Source organism: Haliaeetus leucocephalus, unplaced genomic scaffold (genome assembly GCF_000737465.1).
Source record: "Haliaeetus leucocephalus isolate CR32 unplaced genomic scaffold, Haliaeetus_leucocephalus-4.0 Scaffold153, whole genome shotgun sequence".
Lineage (NCBI taxonomy): Eukaryota > Metazoa > Chordata > Aves > Accipitriformes > Accipitridae > Haliaeetus > Haliaeetus leucocephalus.
The window spans coordinates 1,970,992-1,989,386 of NW_010972589.1; the positions used below are offsets into that span (position 1 = coordinate 1,970,992).

Sequence of the window (18,395 nt, forward strand, 5' to 3'; positions counted from 1 at the left end):
TTGCGCACGAGTTTTTAAAAGGATGGGGGGGGGGGGGGGGGGGCGGGTCTGTCTGAATTGTAAAACATACTCTGAAAAAGTGCAAGAATGTAAGAGCAGCAGTGCTGGGTCAGACAAAAAGCTCATTTAGTCTAGGATACAACAACAGCAGCAACAGTAACCATAAGCAAAAGCCTAGGTTAGATTAGGAGAAAGCAAGTATTTTTCATGCTGCCTCTGAGTGGGCTCTGACTCTCCAGAACTTTCAGCTTAATGACTATCACAGCTAGAAGTGTTTTTCTGTATTTAGTAAACCTCAGTGGATTTCTTTTCCATGTCCATAGCCATCTCTGTTTTATCCGAGATTAATTTCTAGCATCCATAACACCCTTAGGCAAGAAGTTCCACAGGTCTGGTACCCATTGCATCCCACTTCTTTCTTTGGTTTGTTTCAAACCTTTGATTTCTCTAGTTTCACTTGATGTCCTCTAGTAGTTAGGTTGGAAGAGATTCCCCTATCTCTTTTAGCATGTATCCTCTCAGTCTTGTCTCCTCCAGATGGCAGAGCTCTGCCTTACTTAATCATTCCTTCAATTGAACCTGTTTCAGAACCTGGTGCAACCTTTGTTGTTCTTCTCTGATCCTTTTTCCATCTTTCCTTTTCAAGATGGAGGACCAGAACTGCACACAGAATCGAAGACATTGGCAAAACGCAGGATTTATACATGTGTGTGTACGGATGTTCCCTCACCCTTTCCTAATAATTCTTTTAGAAGAAAGCTTTGGTCCAAGTACTGTCACATTTTAAATAGTCATTACCATGGCTTTAAGTGGTTGCTTCTGATTAAAAGGAGTACAACAGCATGGCTCACAACACGAGAGCTCATGTAGCAGCAGCACTTGCATTTGTTCATTAGTTTTGTTGAACCCTCCAATTTGTGGCCAGTGGATTGTAAACTGGCAAGTAAAATGAGCCTTTCGCACTGTGATCAACAATTGTTCTTGTTTTGTTTTCATAGATCCGCCTTCTGTTTTTCAAAGCACTGATGGAAACTGGGTAGCTTTGCAGAATGTCACTTTGCCTCGTCCTCGAATGCTTGCCAAACCAAAGAGTCAAGTATTCGAAGCTTTGGAGAATGAATCCAGCATTGTGTCTGCCTATGACGAAATGGGCTCAGACAGCGAGGATGACTATGACTGGAACGTGGCCTTGAACAAGCTGCGTCGGAAACCTCGGCAATTACCAGACGGTTTCTATTATACCAATTCCCAGTATGGTACTGAATGGGTTTACGGCAATGATCAGTACCAGGCAGTGACCTCTCCTTCCTCGGGGTTATACACCAATACTGAGACACTGTTCTCCGATTCGGAAACATCTTCAGTAAACTCTTCCCAGGAAGCTAAAGGACCTAGCAAACTTCTCTGGTTACAAAGCAGAACTCAAAGCGATATGCCCAGAATGGAAAAAACACATTTCCACGGAGAACTGGATGTGAATTTCAATCCACAGGCAACCAGCTTGGAGTATTCAGACAGCAGTGACACTGAAGAAGTCCATTATGATTTAGAAAAGAGATCCAGAAGGTGGAGGAAGAACAAAGCAATCTCTGAAGAGTTACATGAAGAAAAAAATCACACAAAAGCCAACAAGATGAATTTAAGTCAGGTAATTGTCTTTGAGCTTACCAAATGCATTCTCAAAAAGAGCTGGGCTAAACTAATTAAGCTATGTGGGCAATAACATGTGAATAGTGAGTGGGAGGTGGAGTGTTCTTGCAAGCTTTATCTTCCTCATGCCTCCTAACTGAGAAGAAACAAAGGTAAAGTGTTACGTATACCATGAACAGGCTTTGCCTCTTTCTCAAATATGCCACTTCCATCTGATCAATGACATTGTTAATGCTGTAAAATACAGTGCTCTTAAAAAAAAAAAAAGGTCAGGATTTGCCAACAGCTAACAAATGTTGACTAATCACCTGTTTTGTTGCTTTGGGTTTTTTTTTTAACTCCTTTGTTCTTAGAATAAGAAATAACTCATATGCCTGGGAATCTTCTGTGTGCTGTTTGCAGTTGTTCTGGTAAGGGATAAAGTTAATGAGCAGCAGAAATTCAGAAAGGCCTTTTTTTGAAATATGGTCCAAGTGATGTCTGCTGTTAGTTGGTCAAGTGATTACGAGTTCTGATGTGTTAGGGTGAGTGTTTGCAAACTACTTCCATTTAAATAATTTGTCAATTGATTAAAAAAAAATGGGAAAAAACTGATCATACAACTTGAAGACAGCAAAGTACTCCTCAAACATTTCTTTTAAACAACAAGTGTGGGATAACCAGAAAGCCAAGAAGTCTTCTCTGGAGTTTGTCCAGGCCTGGGACTGTTATTATGTAAGGGATCTGGTTGTCCCACAGAACCTTTTTAGCAGTACAAGCACACTTCTAACTCTAATTACCCAGCTGGAGGAGGAGAATATTGACCCCTCATCCGGTTCCATTTGCCTCATCCTACTCCTTTTAAATCCTGGAGCTGCATCACGGCTGCAGCAGAGTAATGGTAAGCCTGAAGCAACGAGCTAAGTGCTGTCTTCTCCCTATGCCTCTGACTACAAGCAACCCAATCCAGTCTTTATATCTCTCTCTGTTGTGCTCAAAATGCGAGGCTTGGGATCCTGACCCTCTCTCCCCCTTCATTTTACCCTTTAGGCTAAAAGAGACTGTTCCTGCTCTCCTGCTCCCTCAGCCACAGTGGGGCAGGCAGAGGCACACTGCCTCCAGCTCATGCTACTGTTTTCAAAGCAATGAAATTCTCACTAGGAAGTTTATGTGTGGGGGGAGGGGTTGTTGCATACATTTAATTTGTGTCTGGGCACACACACACACCCTGGTGGCTGATTTGACAGCTGGTGCCCACATTCGGAGATCTCTTACTCCAGCCACCGGTACACAAGCACTGCTGGGAGCAGGAATGGACTGGCAACTACAATTTATAGCAAGGATGTTGCACGGTTGAACAATTCTAGGAAGCAATTAAAATGATCATGAGCGTAAGGAATATGATTTGCAGTATGAAAATAAATTAGACAGATGTCATTTATATTGCTCAGAAAAATGAGATTAAAGGGATGTCAGGGTTTCATATAATCCCCAAAGTAATGTATTGGTCTTGGTAAAATGATGGAGGCTGCAGCAGAGCGAGCCCTGCATGTGAACAGTTTGTACAAAATGATAGTGTAGCTGTGTGAAGAACTGCAGACAGCATAAACTTAAGGAAGCTTCATTGTGGGGTCTTAAACCAGGCACAGATCTTCCATGCTGAGATTACATAGAATTTGCAGAAACCATACAAAATGCTCTTCTAAACCATGTTGCATCTAGACATTAGACGCCGAGCAAGTGATCATATGTAAATTGCAGGGAAGAAATGTACTTTTCCCATACTATACTGCATTGCAATAACAACTTTATTTTACTACATTGTAATAATAAGATGATAATTTCTTAACCATTATGTTTTCATTAGCATTGTAGAACAGGATTTCAGTTTAGAAGTCTAAAAGTTGGCTTTCCTTTTCTAATTTTCAAATAGTGAAGGTTGCTTTCTTGTTTGCTGCTCTCCAAGACTCACAGTGAAATGAAAATGGGCCCTTTCCTCTCTCCCTGCTCCAAGTCTAGAGAATTGTAAGCAGTTACATTCTGGAACAACTGTGGTCATTTCATAACTCACAACTGAATTTCTATTTAAAATTAGGGGTTTTTTAAATCAAGATCCAGTACCTAGATGCTGTGGCATTTTTTTTTTAAATGTATTTTAGAGTCAACACTGGAATGCTGACTTTGTGAGTGAGAGACTATTCACTGTATAAAGTCTGGAGCAACTTAAAAAGGGAAACCTGAGAATGGATATCAGGATATACTGTATTTGGGGAAGGGGTTTTGCCACTTAATGATAGGTAAAAGAACAACCTGCTTTACTGGATTGCCTGTAGAGATGCTGTAAACACAGTCATGAAGCAAGTACATGAAGCAAAACATGAAAACTGTCCTGATAAAACCAAGGTCCAACTGTAAGAAATTTCTGATAACCTGATTACTTATGTACCACAGAAGACTTCTACTCCTGTGGGAACTGTCAAATTGTAACTTTTTACAAGAAATTGCCACTCAAACCACCAATCTCTGTCTGCTTTCATTATTAATAATTGATATTATTAGTAATAATAATATTGACATATTGGCTTTCATTATCTTTTTGAGAGGAGATGTTGCTTAGTGTAGCTGCAATTCTTACATTTCTGATGGAAAGTGGAGTGGCTTAATTGCTTCAAGTGAAGGAAGTGCCCTCATTAGGAGTTTCCTTCACTGATCAGGAGACCCCACCTGTTAATTACAGCCCTACTGCCCTGCAGCCAGGTAAGGTGAGCGCTGTCAGACTGCCGGTCCCCACGGGATGGCGCTTGGGATATATTTATTGGAAAGAGCTGCCCTGAAATTACACCCACTCTTGCTGAGAAACTGTCTGCAAACCTCACAATTTATGTCTTCTCCTCCAAATTGTAGTTTCCGATTTTCGGTTTCCTATAGGAATGGAGCTTTCTGTCAAGAGTTTATAGTGTAACATGGATTTGGTTCTGGAGCCTCCAAGCCAGTACTTTGCTTGCTCAGTTGCTTTATTTTGGGGTATTTTTTTGGTTTGCTAGGATTACATTGAGTTATCAGCCATTTGCATGCAAGGATTTTTGGAGAATGTGTATGAGGAGAGGTATATTTCCTAGTTCATTGTCTGCTAAAGGACTTATGCTTGCATAGAAACACTTTATTTTCTTTTAGTGAGACTGGGTTTGTGGCTGTATTAGTCTGCCAGGCCCTCACTGAAGCTCTGTTTTCAGGTAAAGCAGTAGCCCTTTATTCTTGTTTGCAGATGTTTGTATTATACATTGCTGATAGATGCAAATGGGAATTTACACAATTATTTACATGAACACAAAGATTTCGTTAAACTTACCAGATAGAGCCAAAGTCTGAACAGTAAAGAGCAATGAAGTTTAAGATAGTATCTATTAAATAAATAATAATAGTACCTTTCAATGTATTTATTATTTTTTATTGCTGTCCTGGCTTCTAATACATTTTTTTAATTTGAAAATCCATGAAAGAATTATCATCTCCTCACAAATAGTTCACTGCCACCATCTGAAAAGCTCAACAGACAAGCCAAGAAGCCTACCAGTAACAGAAACCACAAGGTGTAGCTTTATAGGATATCATTATCTCTGCATGTAAGCACGAACTAACAGCTCTTGCAAATGTAAATACTCCACCTGCTCACTGTAAGGAAGTTGGAAAGCAGAATTGTGGATAATGGGCATACCTAAATCCAGCTGTAATAAAATCAATACCCTCAAGGTGAGTCCTCCCCCAAGAAACAATGTGTACTCATAACACAAATTTAGCTAATGTGGAATAAAACCCTAGCAATGCCAAGGCAGCTCATGACTTTCTCCTGTGCTGGCAAATGTAGCAAAAAGCTCTTCAAGTTTCCCAGCCAATGAGTTCAGAAAATTCTTTTATATTTGTTAAAGCAAGAGCTAGAATTGGGAATGGTTTGGTAACAGTGTGACATGTGGCTAAGGTAAGAATTGCAGCTTGCTGCTGCCAAAAAAGGAATACCTCCTTCCTGTCTGCCTTCCTGCCTTCCCTCCGCCTGCCTCCAGCATGGTGCAATATCTCTCCCTTGTCAGCTCTAGCACACACTTAGACCCCTTTGCCAAGCCTACACAACTCATTACAACCAAACAAAGGTCAGGAAGGTGCAGGATGACTCTCTTTCAACAGCACTAGGTTGTTACATTAGCTCCCCTTGTTTCATAAAACTACATCCTCAGTCTTCTATCCTGCTGAAGCTGGGCAACTTAGCAATATTGTCCTGCCATGCCTTCCTCCAAAATACGTGGCAAGTCAGCTGCAGGGCTCTACAGGATTTCACTGAGCTTTGGACAGAGGCAGTAGAGATCAACCTAAAAGGTGCTGCCATGTGTGATCCTAGGAAGACTGGTATTTTTTCAGGATCAAGAGGAGTTGTGATTCTGCTGTTGTCAATATGGATTCTTTAAATTAACTGATGGTACCTTCCAAGGGGGTATATGGGTATTGCTACTGCGATATAGCTGCTAAGCAGTTAAAGCTAAACAGGTCCATGTAAGAAGCCCCCAGAGGAATCATGCATGTCTCCCTGCATGATGAAGTCTGTCAGTACTTCACAGTACAGCAGTAAGGTGGAAATGTGGGCAAACCTGCCCCTCTGGACTGCCAGCCTCCCTCACTGCTCCACTAGATGTTATACACGTATTTGTCAGCTCATTTAAATGAGAATAGCAAACTTTTGTCTTCACAAGCTTGATCTGCTCAAATGTCTGCATAGAATGGGATTTTCTTCTCTTCCTTCCAGACTCAGCTCCAAAGTAAACTGTACTCTTCCTGCCTACACACTGCTAGAGGGAGCCCACACCCCCAGTGCAGAGCTGTCAGAGCTCACAAGCAAGTCTTGTAATCCTAAACCACATGTTTTGGTAGAGGAGAGTAGGTTTTTGGAGGAACCTATTAAATAAATGGAGGTAACTCAAGTAAAGAGGGATTCTAGTAATTAGCTTAGACTAGATACCTAACTGTAAATAGCTCCAGTGTAGTGAGACATATCTCCACTAAATTGTGTTCTCCTAAAATACAAGTGCACAGTTTAGCCATGCTTTCTATCCTGTAAATCCTGTAAATTATGATTGTTTCTCCTCTGGGTACAAATTCATGAACTGATTGATTCAGCAACAACTTTCAGATTTTTTTGTAGTAGCTTAGCGATATGTGAGTATTTTTCATTAGCAGATTGTTGGCTGAGGGTTGTAACAAGTTGTTATATGACATGCAAGATACATCTGAAAAAATATCTCTTCTTACAATTTGAGGAAGCACCATTATGATAAATACAGATTTCTGATTAAAAACGTGAAATTACACCGGTCTTCTATATGTATATAAAAGCATATCATAACATATTCTAAAACTGAAGTGGAAACACACTGATCTGAAATCTTGTTCTTGATCTTATTCAGAACAGCTTCGAAGTTCATTTGGCAGAAAAGGCTTTTTATTCTGCAAAAACTGATTGTTTGGGAAAAGAATAAATTTCAACATGAGCCCATCGTTCCCCTTCTATTGTAGCTAGTCATGTTCTTTCAAATCCTGATTTTCTAAAAGGGCCTTCTACATCTTGAAGGTGAGCTATAACGCAATAATTTAGTTGTGTAACTGATTCACAGATAACTGCAGACAAAAATTGTCCAGAAAGCTGTGAAAGTGCTAGACACTACTGCATGGTTTACTGTATGAGAGATGAGTACTGACATTACGAATATGATGTGTCAATCCATTAAGAGCAGTTTGGCAGGTAGGGTTTGTGAGGGAGCTATCAGAGTTAACGTTTCCTGTGAGAACGGGAGGTAATTGGTCCATCCATAAATCTGCTGCTGTGGCTGCAGAGAGTAGCTGTGCAAAGCAAATCTCCTGTTTATGTATTTCCAAATGAATGGTAGAGAGGACACAGCTTTTAGTCTCTCCAGCAGTGTCTGGTGCTGTCACCGTAGGAGACCGTAAGGCAAATAAGAATAATTTCCCATCTGAGAATTGCTCCAAATCATCCTCTTAGACCCACTGAGATGAGCCTACCACTTCCGGTCCCAGGCTGTGTTCTTCATAGCCTCCTTCTGGGTGGTTTTGTCATGATTATGCTCCGTTTCAAAGAATTCATCACTTTTAAAACCGCCTAATTCCACCTTACTTTATGGACTTGACTGAAGCACTAAACGAAGTGTCTAATGATTCAAAACTTTCTCTTAGCAGTCAGCAGGGAGAGAAGAACATTTCCAGAAGGCAGTTAATGCTCTAGGTGGAGCAGGTTGCTCTGGGAGATGCCTGTGTCTCTCCATGGGCTGTAGTGGACATCAGGGGAAATTGGGTCCTAATCAGATAGCACAGATCCAGAAAATGAATTGGTATGTATCTGGATGTTAGTTTTTGGAACAACCATGAGGTATTTTCAGATTTCCTGCAAGGGCTGACAAAAATATCCCCCTTTCCACATCAGTAAATGTTGGGCAGACACCCCGCTAAACAGAGTTGCTAAAAGATTTTGCTTTTCTTCTGTTCAGCTTCCAAAGTAAGAGTCTTGTTGTTTAGTCTGTAACACCCACTGTACTTAACTGAGCCTCTGAGTACTTCCCACCTTTAAGGATCCAAGAGTAAGAAAAGAAGGTGCTCCTAAAGATTGAACTTGTTCCAAGGAGGTTGGCTCTTGGAAAATAATCATCGCTGTAGAGGATCCACCTATGTAAATAATTACTGGGAAAGCTGAAAATCTTAAGCACCATCATGTAATGAAAGAAAGGTTTTTCAAAACTTGTTTCCAGTAATCTTTAAGAAAAACACAGATAATGCTCAAGACCAAGCAGTCAGGGAACTCGAGTGCAGCTTTCAAGTAAAAGCTGGACACAACTGCCAGGTCACAAGTTATTTCATTCCCACACTTTCTTTATCTGCACCATGCCTGAGAGTGATGGCAGTGCAGTGCTGGGAATGGGAAATGCCATTTAGGCATATTTTATTAGTTGCACATGGATACATAGTGATTTTGATAGTTCCGTTTTACATAATATAAAAGTAAGCAGGAATGATAAATGTAATCCAACAAGTGTGGGTTTACTGGCATTCCTCTGTAAAGGCATGGTATTTTTTTATCAGCACACTTAGTGTGCTTTCTTTCTAGCTTCCCTGCAGAGTGATCATACCTATACTTTTCTAGGAAGCTGTTTGGTTTTCTTTCTGTGCCTATACACTAATTGCACCGTTCTTCTAATTTCTTTGTAGGATTTCGATGAGTTATCAGAAACAGATATAAGCAGTGAGGATCAGCGTCATAATATCAAGCCCGACCTTATGGAGGAGGAGCTTAAATCCAGGTTATTTCAGCTTGCTGCTAAAATAAGTGACAAGGAAACATCTTCTGGTGAAGAACAAGATTCAGAACCTAGAACAGAACCTGAGAACCAGAAGGAGAGTTTATCCTCAGAGGAAAATGGCAGAAGTATTCAGGAAGAGCTAAAGAAGGTAAGTGGTCGTTGTAGAGGAGTGGGGACAGTACTGTAAAAGTTAGAATCCAGAAAGAGAAACTTGTGGTTAGAAAATTAAACATAGTTGCTTAAAAAAACCCTGAGGTCCTTTACACTGGGTCTGAGCCTGCAACCCTTGTGCAGTTAAAACTTCAGTTAAGGTGTGTGTTCCTCCCTGTGAGCCTACAGCATCAGTTCAAAGCAGCGAACTTAGCTTGTGTAATAACCTGTTAAGTGACTGATATTAATGGAATTATGTCAGTTTATACTGACTGAGAATCAGCTTACATGTTCTTATTTAAAAATATATCCAGTTTTCCTTTTTTTTTCCTTGCTAACCATCTGGTTTAAGTGGTTTTTTCCATCCTTTTATTCGCTCCTCTCTTTTTAGTATCATGTAGTTCATTCTGATGTCAAAGATCGTTCTTCTTCCTGTCTGTTGGAATATTTTGTGGTTCTTTAAAGATTTCCAACCCTGTTATTCTGTCACCTAATAGGCCTCTGTGAGTAGAAACATATTGTAATGAAACTGAAATCCAGTGTCAGTTCTGATAATGTATGAGATCCTCCGTTTGCACCATTTCACCCTTACAATGAGAGACCCGATTTCAGTGTCACTCCACAGGACTTACCACCTGCTCTCTTCCCTTTCTGCCTCTGAATTTCTCTTCAGATCATGTGGTGTGCTTGAATTTGGTGCTGTAGAAGCCCAGCACTGCCCCTTGCCAGTCAAGCAATCTTATCCCTTAGATCCATTCAGGCTTGTTCTTGCCTGCCGTGTGTCTTGACTCACCTCTTAAAGTCTTGGCTGCACAGCAGCTCAGCTTTGACAGGGGGTGTGGACAGCTTTCTAAAGGAAATCTGTTCATCATTTGAAAGGTGTTCTGTTCAAATTACATAAAGAACTAATACGCTGGAAGGTGAAAGCAGGATCGAGTGACCCAGGTGGACAATAGAGACGCTGTCCAAGTGTGCAGGAATGGTGTCGGCAAACGCAATGCCCACCTGGAGTTGAATCTGGCGAGGGACACGAAGGGAAATAAGAAAGGCTTCTACAGGTATATCAGCAGCAAAAGGCAGATGAGGGAAAGGGGCTCACTACTGCAGTGACCTGGTGACACAGAACATGGAAAAAGCTAAGTTACACGACATTGTTTTCACCTCAGTTTACGGGTAAGATTTTCCCTCAGGAATGCCAGACCCCTGAGACCTTTGGGAAAGTCTGGAGCAGTGGAGACTTACCCTTGGTAGAGGACGATTGGGTTAGCAAATATTTCAACAAACGGGACATACAGACCTGCATGGCAACCGATGGGGACACTTGTGAGGCCACTGTCATTCATCTTTGAAAGATCATGGTAATCTGAGGCATTCAGAGCACTGAATATTGTTTATTTTGACTTTAACGAGGCTTTCAACACTGTCTCACATAACATCCTCACAGACAAACTGGGCAAGTAAGGACTGGATCAGTAGGCAGTGAAGTGGATTGAAATTTGCCTGAATTGCTGGGCTGAAAGGGTTGCGATCAGAGGCTTGAAATCCAGCTGGAGGCCAGTCACTAGTGATGTACCCAGTGGTCAGTACTGGGACCAGTACTGTTTAACATCTTCACTTTTGACAGAGGCAGTGAGACAGAGTGTACCTGAAATTTGGAGAAGCAGTTGATGCATGAGATGGTTCTGTTGTTATTCAGAGGATCTTGACAGGCTGGAGAAATGGGCCAACAGAACCTCATTAAGTTCAACGAAGGGAAATGCAAAGTCCTGCACCTAGGAAGCAATTATCCCATGCACTCATAGAGGCTGGAGGCCATCTGGCTGGGAGACAGCTTGGCAGAAAAGGACATAGGGGTCCTGGTAGACACCAAGTTGAACATAAGCCAGCAATGCACACTTACAGAAAAGAAGGTCACCAGCATCCAGCAGACAGAGGGAGGCGATTATTCCCCTTTATTCAATACTGGTGAGGCCACTTCTGCAGTGCTGTGTCCTGTTCTGGGCTCCCCAGTACAAGGGACACATGGACATGCTGAAGTGAGTCCAGTGAAGGGCCATAGAGATTATTAAAAGATTGGGGCATCTATCATATGAGGAGAGGCTGAGAGAGCTGGAATTGTCTAGCCCTTAGGGAGGATCTCTTCAATATGTATAAATACCTGGGGGGTGGGGGGGGAGTGTTTAGGTGGGAAATAAAGAAGTGGGAATCAGACTTTTCTAACCTGTGCCCAGTGACAGGACAAGAAGCAGTGGACACAAACGGAAATACAAGAAATGCCATCTAAACATAAAAAGCTTTTTCACTGTGAGGGTGGTCAGATGCTGGAATAGGATTCCCAGAGAGATTGTAGAGTCTATGTCCTTGGAGATAATCAAAATTTGACTGGACACAGCCCTGGACAACCTGATCTAGTTGACTCTGCTTTGAGCAGAAGGGTTGGACTAGGCGATCTCCAGAGGTGCTTTCCAAACTAAAGTATTCTGTGACTCTCTGATTCTGAGATATTTAGCCATGGACTACACAGCAGTGTAAGTACCTTCATCATCATGTATGCAAACACCTCCATGATGTACACACAACCTGTCTAAGGAAATCAAATAAAAACTTTATCACCAGTGCTTGTTAGCAGCATTCAATTTAGCTTGTCTTTGGTTTACAAAGACAAACCAGCAATATCAAATTATTCAACAGGACATATAGGCTAGCTAGGGTATAACATGATGCAATTAAAGTCTAGAATTAAAGGCTGTGAATAGGACTTTCTGAAATGCTCCTGTATGGTGAACTGAGCACAGAAAATGGCAAATGTATGTTTTGTGGCGTACTTACTAATCTGCATGCATCTACAAAGTAATATTAGTTGTTTTTTCTTCTTCTAATATTATTATTTCTTTAACATTTGTATGTCAGTTATTTAAACTAAAGCAAAGATTAATATTTTATTTCTCAGTAAAATTTCTTTAAGTTTAAAAAAATAAGAGGCATACCATGTTCATCAAAAAGGGAATGCTTGGAGTTCCTAATTCTTTACTGGTTTTGGGTGAGAAAAAAGTCTTAGTCATTCATGGTCGCAGTATATATTCTTTCTGTCTATAATAAAGAAACCAAAATATCCCACTACTATTCATGGTCATGACTTCAACAGAATTTATAGCAGAACTTGTCCCAGCTGTAGAGAAACAAGCAGGCTGCCTTCATTCTTATTCTTGACAGTTGTCCTTAAAGGTGATTTAAAATCTTCTGACATGTGCCTTCTCTTTGGAAGGGTGGCTGACCAACATCTTACAATGAAATACTGAAGATGACAGTGTATAATACCAGTTGTGGCTATGGTAACCTAAAATACAAAAACATAGCTAAACTCATAAAACATGCAACAACTTTAAGATGAGTAGATGGCAGGTCTCAGTGGAGACAAACATAGAGAACATGTTTTCAGGGAACCAGTAATTTTAGATGCCTTAAAAGCCGGATGTCCCAATATGCTCTCTTTAAGAAGCCTGATTTTTGGAGAATGCCTATGTAGGGAATTACAGATCTTTCAGATTGGCCCTCAAAATTCTCGGCCAGAGACCCAGACTTCTGACCTGGGCATCAAGTTTCAAATTAGGTATACAGAAGCACTAATTCTGGGCCATTAAAATGAGAGCTTGAGTGCCTACAATCTGCTTTGAGCTCCTGAACACAAATTAAATACTGTATTTTAGCCATCTTGCTCATATTTTAGCCTTCCTGCTTGTCTTTGTTAGCCTTTAGTCTTCTATTCTCACAAGTTTATTCTGGAACACATTAGCAACCTTAAATCACAGGGAATTTCTAGTTACAGTACACCTGACCATAGAATAAGATTTAAAAAAACACATATTGTTTATTGAATCACTGGAAATTAAGTACCTGGTGCTCGTGAAAGTCTGGCTTTCACATGACTGCACCTTTAGAAGTCTGGACTTCTGTTTTTAATGGAAGCTGGGAATCTCATATAATGACGTGTGGAGCTGATGCTTTAAAAGGGGTATTTAGTATGTTAAGATCTGAAGCAATGGGAAGAATTGGCACATCCTGAGTGGGGAGTTAGCTGAAGCTGGGCATTTACAGGTTCTCAGTTCTCACTTCAAATGGAACTTTTGAGTTGTATGTTTGCCTTTAAGGTACAAGTTTGAAAATGCTGACCTTTGAGTTATTTAGTTCATGTGGGATACTTGAGGATTTAGGTGGGTATTAATTAACACAGTTTAATTTTATGCCTTAGACTTAAATCTGCTTAGACCTTCACACAATCATTTTCAATATTTTGAAGTTTGTGATTGCCTAAAACTGTCTTGTGGAGATTCACAGCTCTCTACAACAAACATAATCCTGCAGCAGACTTGTTTTTATAGATAACATTTTGTGCTTATAAGCTACAGAAGTAGCTTATGGTCTTTCAGGGGTATGCAGACCCCTGAAAAGCCTGCTTGTCTCAGTTGTGCAATGAAAGTCCATGGAGTCCTCTATGCTCACAGTAGAGTTAGCCCTCAGCCCCTCTAGATCTCAGGTGTGAACAAACCAAAAATCACATTGTGCAGCTTGTTCACAGTTTGTGAACATCTTGTACTAGCACAGCGATTTGCACAGTTTGTTCTGCCTTGCTCTTTTTTTTTGTTTTTGTTTTGTTGTTGGTTGGTTTGGGGTTTTTTTGCTTCACCCTCCCAAACCCTAACCAAATACCTAAAGAAAAAAGCAAAATGTAAATCCCCTTGGAAGTATCTTAATGACACTGATCCTGAGAGTGGCAGGCATGATAAATGGGATGTATATTTAGTTCTTGCTCTCCTCTATCCTCTCTCTTTCTCTTTTAATGCTTTCATGAAGGTCGTGCCTATGTTTCATGGTATACCCCAGAACTACATTCTAGAAGGCAATTTTAGCAGTGCCTAATGCAGACTGCATTTTGATTGCAGTTATCACTGTGACCACTTGATCAGAAACTATAGAGATACTGTTTAAAAAACAGAATAGCCCCTGCCTTTTTTGCAAATTGCCCACATAACATAAAAACTGAAACAGTTGATAAAACCTTACTTGTGTTTCTCTTTTTGTCTCCTCCTATTTTTTACTCCTCCTTCCTTAAGGTATGCAAATGAGCAAGTGAGTTAAACTTCAGTAGTAATGTTGAGTTTCTCTCCCCTTTGCATTACCTTGATGCAACGTGCTCTGTGCTCGAGAAATTTCTTTTAATCCCTTTATGCATTTACTTCTGCTCAGAGAAGTGTCGAAAACAACAGGATTTAAAGAAAGTTACTAACTTTCTTTAAATCCTGCTGTTTTCGACACTCATACATGACTAGGCACACAATAGCTCTTTTCTGAATGACAACCTGTAAGTAAGTTTGTTAAGCAGCACAGTGGGATCCTGTTTCCTAGGTGAAACCTCCCAAGTTTCTTGACAGTATGAATAACAGCATAAATATTCTTGCCGTAAAACATTTATGCCTTCATTCTCTGGAAACATTTTATTCATCTTAGGTTTTGTAAAGCTTTATTTTGGGAAGAGTATGTACCACAAGCATCATCTTCATGTGTATTCGTGCCAGAGGCCTATATTCTTTGTTTTGAGAGAGTACATCTTAGATTTTTCACCAGGTAAATTAGCGCTTTTTGACTACTGGTATAATGAGATTGACACTTTTTAGAAAATCTGGCTGACATCTCTCTTTAGCAAGAGGAATAGCCAGTAGCTGTGCATGTGAGTGCATGTTATCACAGCAGAAGAGACAGCGAGCTCCCTGGTGTGGTGTGTGCTGGTGGCAATGCCTGCGGATGGCCTTGGAGAGGGTGGCCAGGGCTCAGTAGGGGAGGTCAGGCAAGGGAGGGCTCATGGGACTTGGTCACTGGAGAGAAATATGCTCACGGCCTTGATGGAGCTGGAGAATGGCACTGGACATGCACATGGCAGTGAATCCCTCCTGTGTATCACAGACTTGTTAAAGCATCACAGTAGGGATGGCTGCAATGTTATAACAGCAGTGCTATAAGACCAAGAGAGAGCCTGTGTCTCCTGGTCACTGGACTTTTGTCAATCTTTGTGCTGGTGCATGCGCCATCCTCACAGAAGATGATGTAGTAGTTTTTGTGATCATTATCTTGCAACTCCCTCAACTCCTGGGTATTTTGGTTGGTGTGTTGGTCTGGGCAGAGGTTAATAGGAAACTGCCATCCAGCTTCATATGCCTGAAAGCTTTAGAAATGACTGAGTAAAAGTTCCTAAAGGAGACAGAACCCCATGGCTCACTTAAGCAAGAAAATGTAATAGCGTAAGTATAGTAACTTTACTACTTTGCTATGACTGTGCTAATAAAGCTGGATGGTATAATACAATGACATCTTCCTGGGTTAACAACTCAGAAGGTATTTGTGTCTCTGTTGCTTCACATTTTTGTGTGCAAGATGCTTGGAATAATTCTTGTGTTTTGGTGGATCACAGCTTTTATTATGATGTGAATTATCTGGGCAGTCTTCCAAAGTCCAGGATTGAAAACTGAATGTGGGCAGCATTGTAAAAAGTGATCTTTAAAGTTTATGAACTGCAGATAATCTACACACAGGATTTTGAATGACAGCAGAGAAAAAAGATTTTGGTTATGGAAGGTGAAACAGTGGCTTTTTCTTCTAAAAGCAGTATGAGACTTTAATCTTCACATTGGGCTAATGGATCCAAAGTTTTAAGTTCTCAATTCAACAAAGCAGTCAAGTATATGTTCAGTTTTAAACTGAGGACTAAGTATTTTGCTGGCCAAAAATCCTATTCAAGAGATTTCTCCCATGTGTTTACTACTAGTTATTGGTCTTTAGTATGGAAAATTAAGTTGATCCTAAGTTCGTTGGGTCAAAATCTGAGTCTTTGGTTTCAAGCAAAATAGTTGCTTCCAGACGATAAACATTTCTTTTTAAAAAGTTTTCAGAAGTGGGCAGTGAAGTTTGTGTTCCTCCAACTCTGACACTTTCTGGGCTCAATACAGCTGTGTAAGTATGGATATAGACAGTCCATCTGAGATGCCCTAGGGTATCCCACAGGGCCTGAAGCTGCTAGTCCAGAGGAAAGATGCATCTCCTAGGTCCCTGTCATATCTGACAGCATTGTTTGAAAATCCTCAGATACTTCAAGCTGTTTCAAGTTGCACCTTGTCTGCCTGTGTTTAAGTAACTGGATCAAAGCCCTGTTGAATCTACCTGGGGAAGTGCAGAATAGGTGAGACTTCAGCTGGCTTCACGCAGGGAATGCAGCGTCTCTGTAAGCAAGATTCTCAAAGTCTCGGGTTTGATACTTAGGTGCATGCACGCCCAAGCCAGCTCTGTCCAGCATGCGTGCAATGGGAATCTCCTTCAGCTGTCTGACCACCAAAGATTTATTTACCTAGGAAGAAAACGTAAAAGCCATTTTACAGATACAGTTACAGAATATCAGTGAAGATTAGTGTGAGCTGCTGTAACAAAATGGCGGGGAAGAGACTGTAATAAAAACGTTACTATTTTCTTGTCTTCTTTTGTAAGCAGCCCAGAGACTTGGCAGTGACAGATGAGCTCTTTCAGATCTAGCTGGAAGAGTTTCAAGAAAATGCTGCTCCTCAGCCGGATGGTACTTCTGTCCCAGCACAGCCCACAGTGTAACTGTGGTTGTGGCATTACTTCAAGGCAAAACCAGTCAGTTTAGTTTAAATAGACCTAAGTAAATTAGGGGGATTAAGGTAAGCCTACTGACTTGACACTGGAGAGCGGTAGTATGAATGGTTTTAGCTGTTCATTTTGGGCCAGTGAAGTCCATGAGAGGGACTGCAGCAAACAGTAGGAAGTGATTGGCACAAGATATCTGACTTAACTCAGCCCAGGGGTTTCCAATGTGAGCATCTGACTGTGGCATAAGTGTGGTGCAGACCCTTTTGTAACTAGAAACACATCCAGTGTCCAAATTGCAATTGTGTAGACCCAAAAATTGAAGATAGCCGGCTTTTCTTCTTCTTAACACTGCTGCAAAACTCTTTTTCTATTGCTAGTGCTGCTTCATTTTGTGATGGTGAAAATCAGTATTTCCCATCTGTTTCATTTTATAAAAAATGATGTGTCATTTGCAATATCTGTCTTAATGAGATCTGTTATTCTAAATCCCACAAACAAAAATAAATTAGGCATTGCTTTGTTTTAAATATTTTAGCAATAAATGTAAAATCTAAATTTTATGGTATTTTATATTTGCTAGTTTCTTTATCCTTGCTGTTCATCCTAAAGTTCTCTGTAACTCTGAATGTATATAAATGTTAACCTCTGTAGCTGTTAATATAACTTTTCTGCCTTTTTATTTAACTGCTTTCCCACTATCTAGGAAAAACAAAAGGCTTTTGATCTTCATTTAAAGCTGCAGGTTTTGTCCACTGTATTGCAGCAGGTGAGAATGCTTTGTTTTGTCTGTGTCATCTTACATCTCTTACGTAGTAAGAGATGCTATAAAGTGATATTGAGGGTTTCTGCATTTCCCAAGCATAATTCTCAAACTCAAAATGTTTTCCTGGAAATATCAGGCCTGAAAAATCATACCTTTTGGCCACAATCAATAATCACTGCAGAAAATTATTTTATAATCACAGCTAGCCCTGTGTTACAATGGGAATGATGAGCATGAAGTTGACATGTGGAGGAGACTGGGTCTTTTATTTGGCTTTGTGATAAGAATTTGGTTTTATCAGTAAAGAAGAACAGAAGACAAAGCTAAGGTGTATGATCTTCCTATTCTCATGTACTCAGCTATATTAAGAAATTTGGAAGGAAAAAATTAAAATTTTATTTCAGCAATAAGATTTGTAGCAGTTTCTGACCATAGTGGTCTTCAAAAATCTTTCCAAGCTCCCAATTTAAAAAATAAACAAAACCCTTAATTCATTGTAGAGATTGTACACAGTGAATAAGCACTTTCTCACTTTGCTGCTAGTGTCTATTGCTTATCATTCGTCTAGGTGGGAAGAGGTTTCATATTCTGTGCTATTTGAGTCTCAGCTTATGAGAATCAGATATTAAAACAGATTTTCATTTTATTCCCTGAGCAAATATATGCTTATCTTATATTTTAAAATACATGCTATTTTTAGTATGTCATGTATAGTGCTAAGCAAATTAATTCCATAGCATTCTGTCAGTCATATAAGAAGAATCACTTTTTAGTGTCAAAAGTTGATGCTTAATTCAGCAAAACACCCCTCTCAGCTTTTTCTTTTTTCCTTACTCTGAGTTAAATTT

At 40.2% G+C, this 18,395-nt stretch overlaps 1 protein-coding gene across 1 annotated transcript in view; it reads left to right on the top strand.

The window, feature by feature from the left end:
• Positions 1–18,395, top strand: part of MYRIP (myosin VIIA and Rab interacting protein) — a 221,933-nt gene that overhangs the window by 188,955 nt on the left and 14,583 nt on the right. Inside the window, exons 9-10 of the mRNA XM_010562060.1 lie at positions 999–1,654; positions 8,890–9,129. Of these exons, the coding sequence (XP_010560362.1) occupies positions 999–1,654; positions 8,890–9,129 (896 nt within the window). The remainder of the gene's footprint in view (positions 1–998; positions 1,655–8,889; positions 9,130–18,395) is intronic.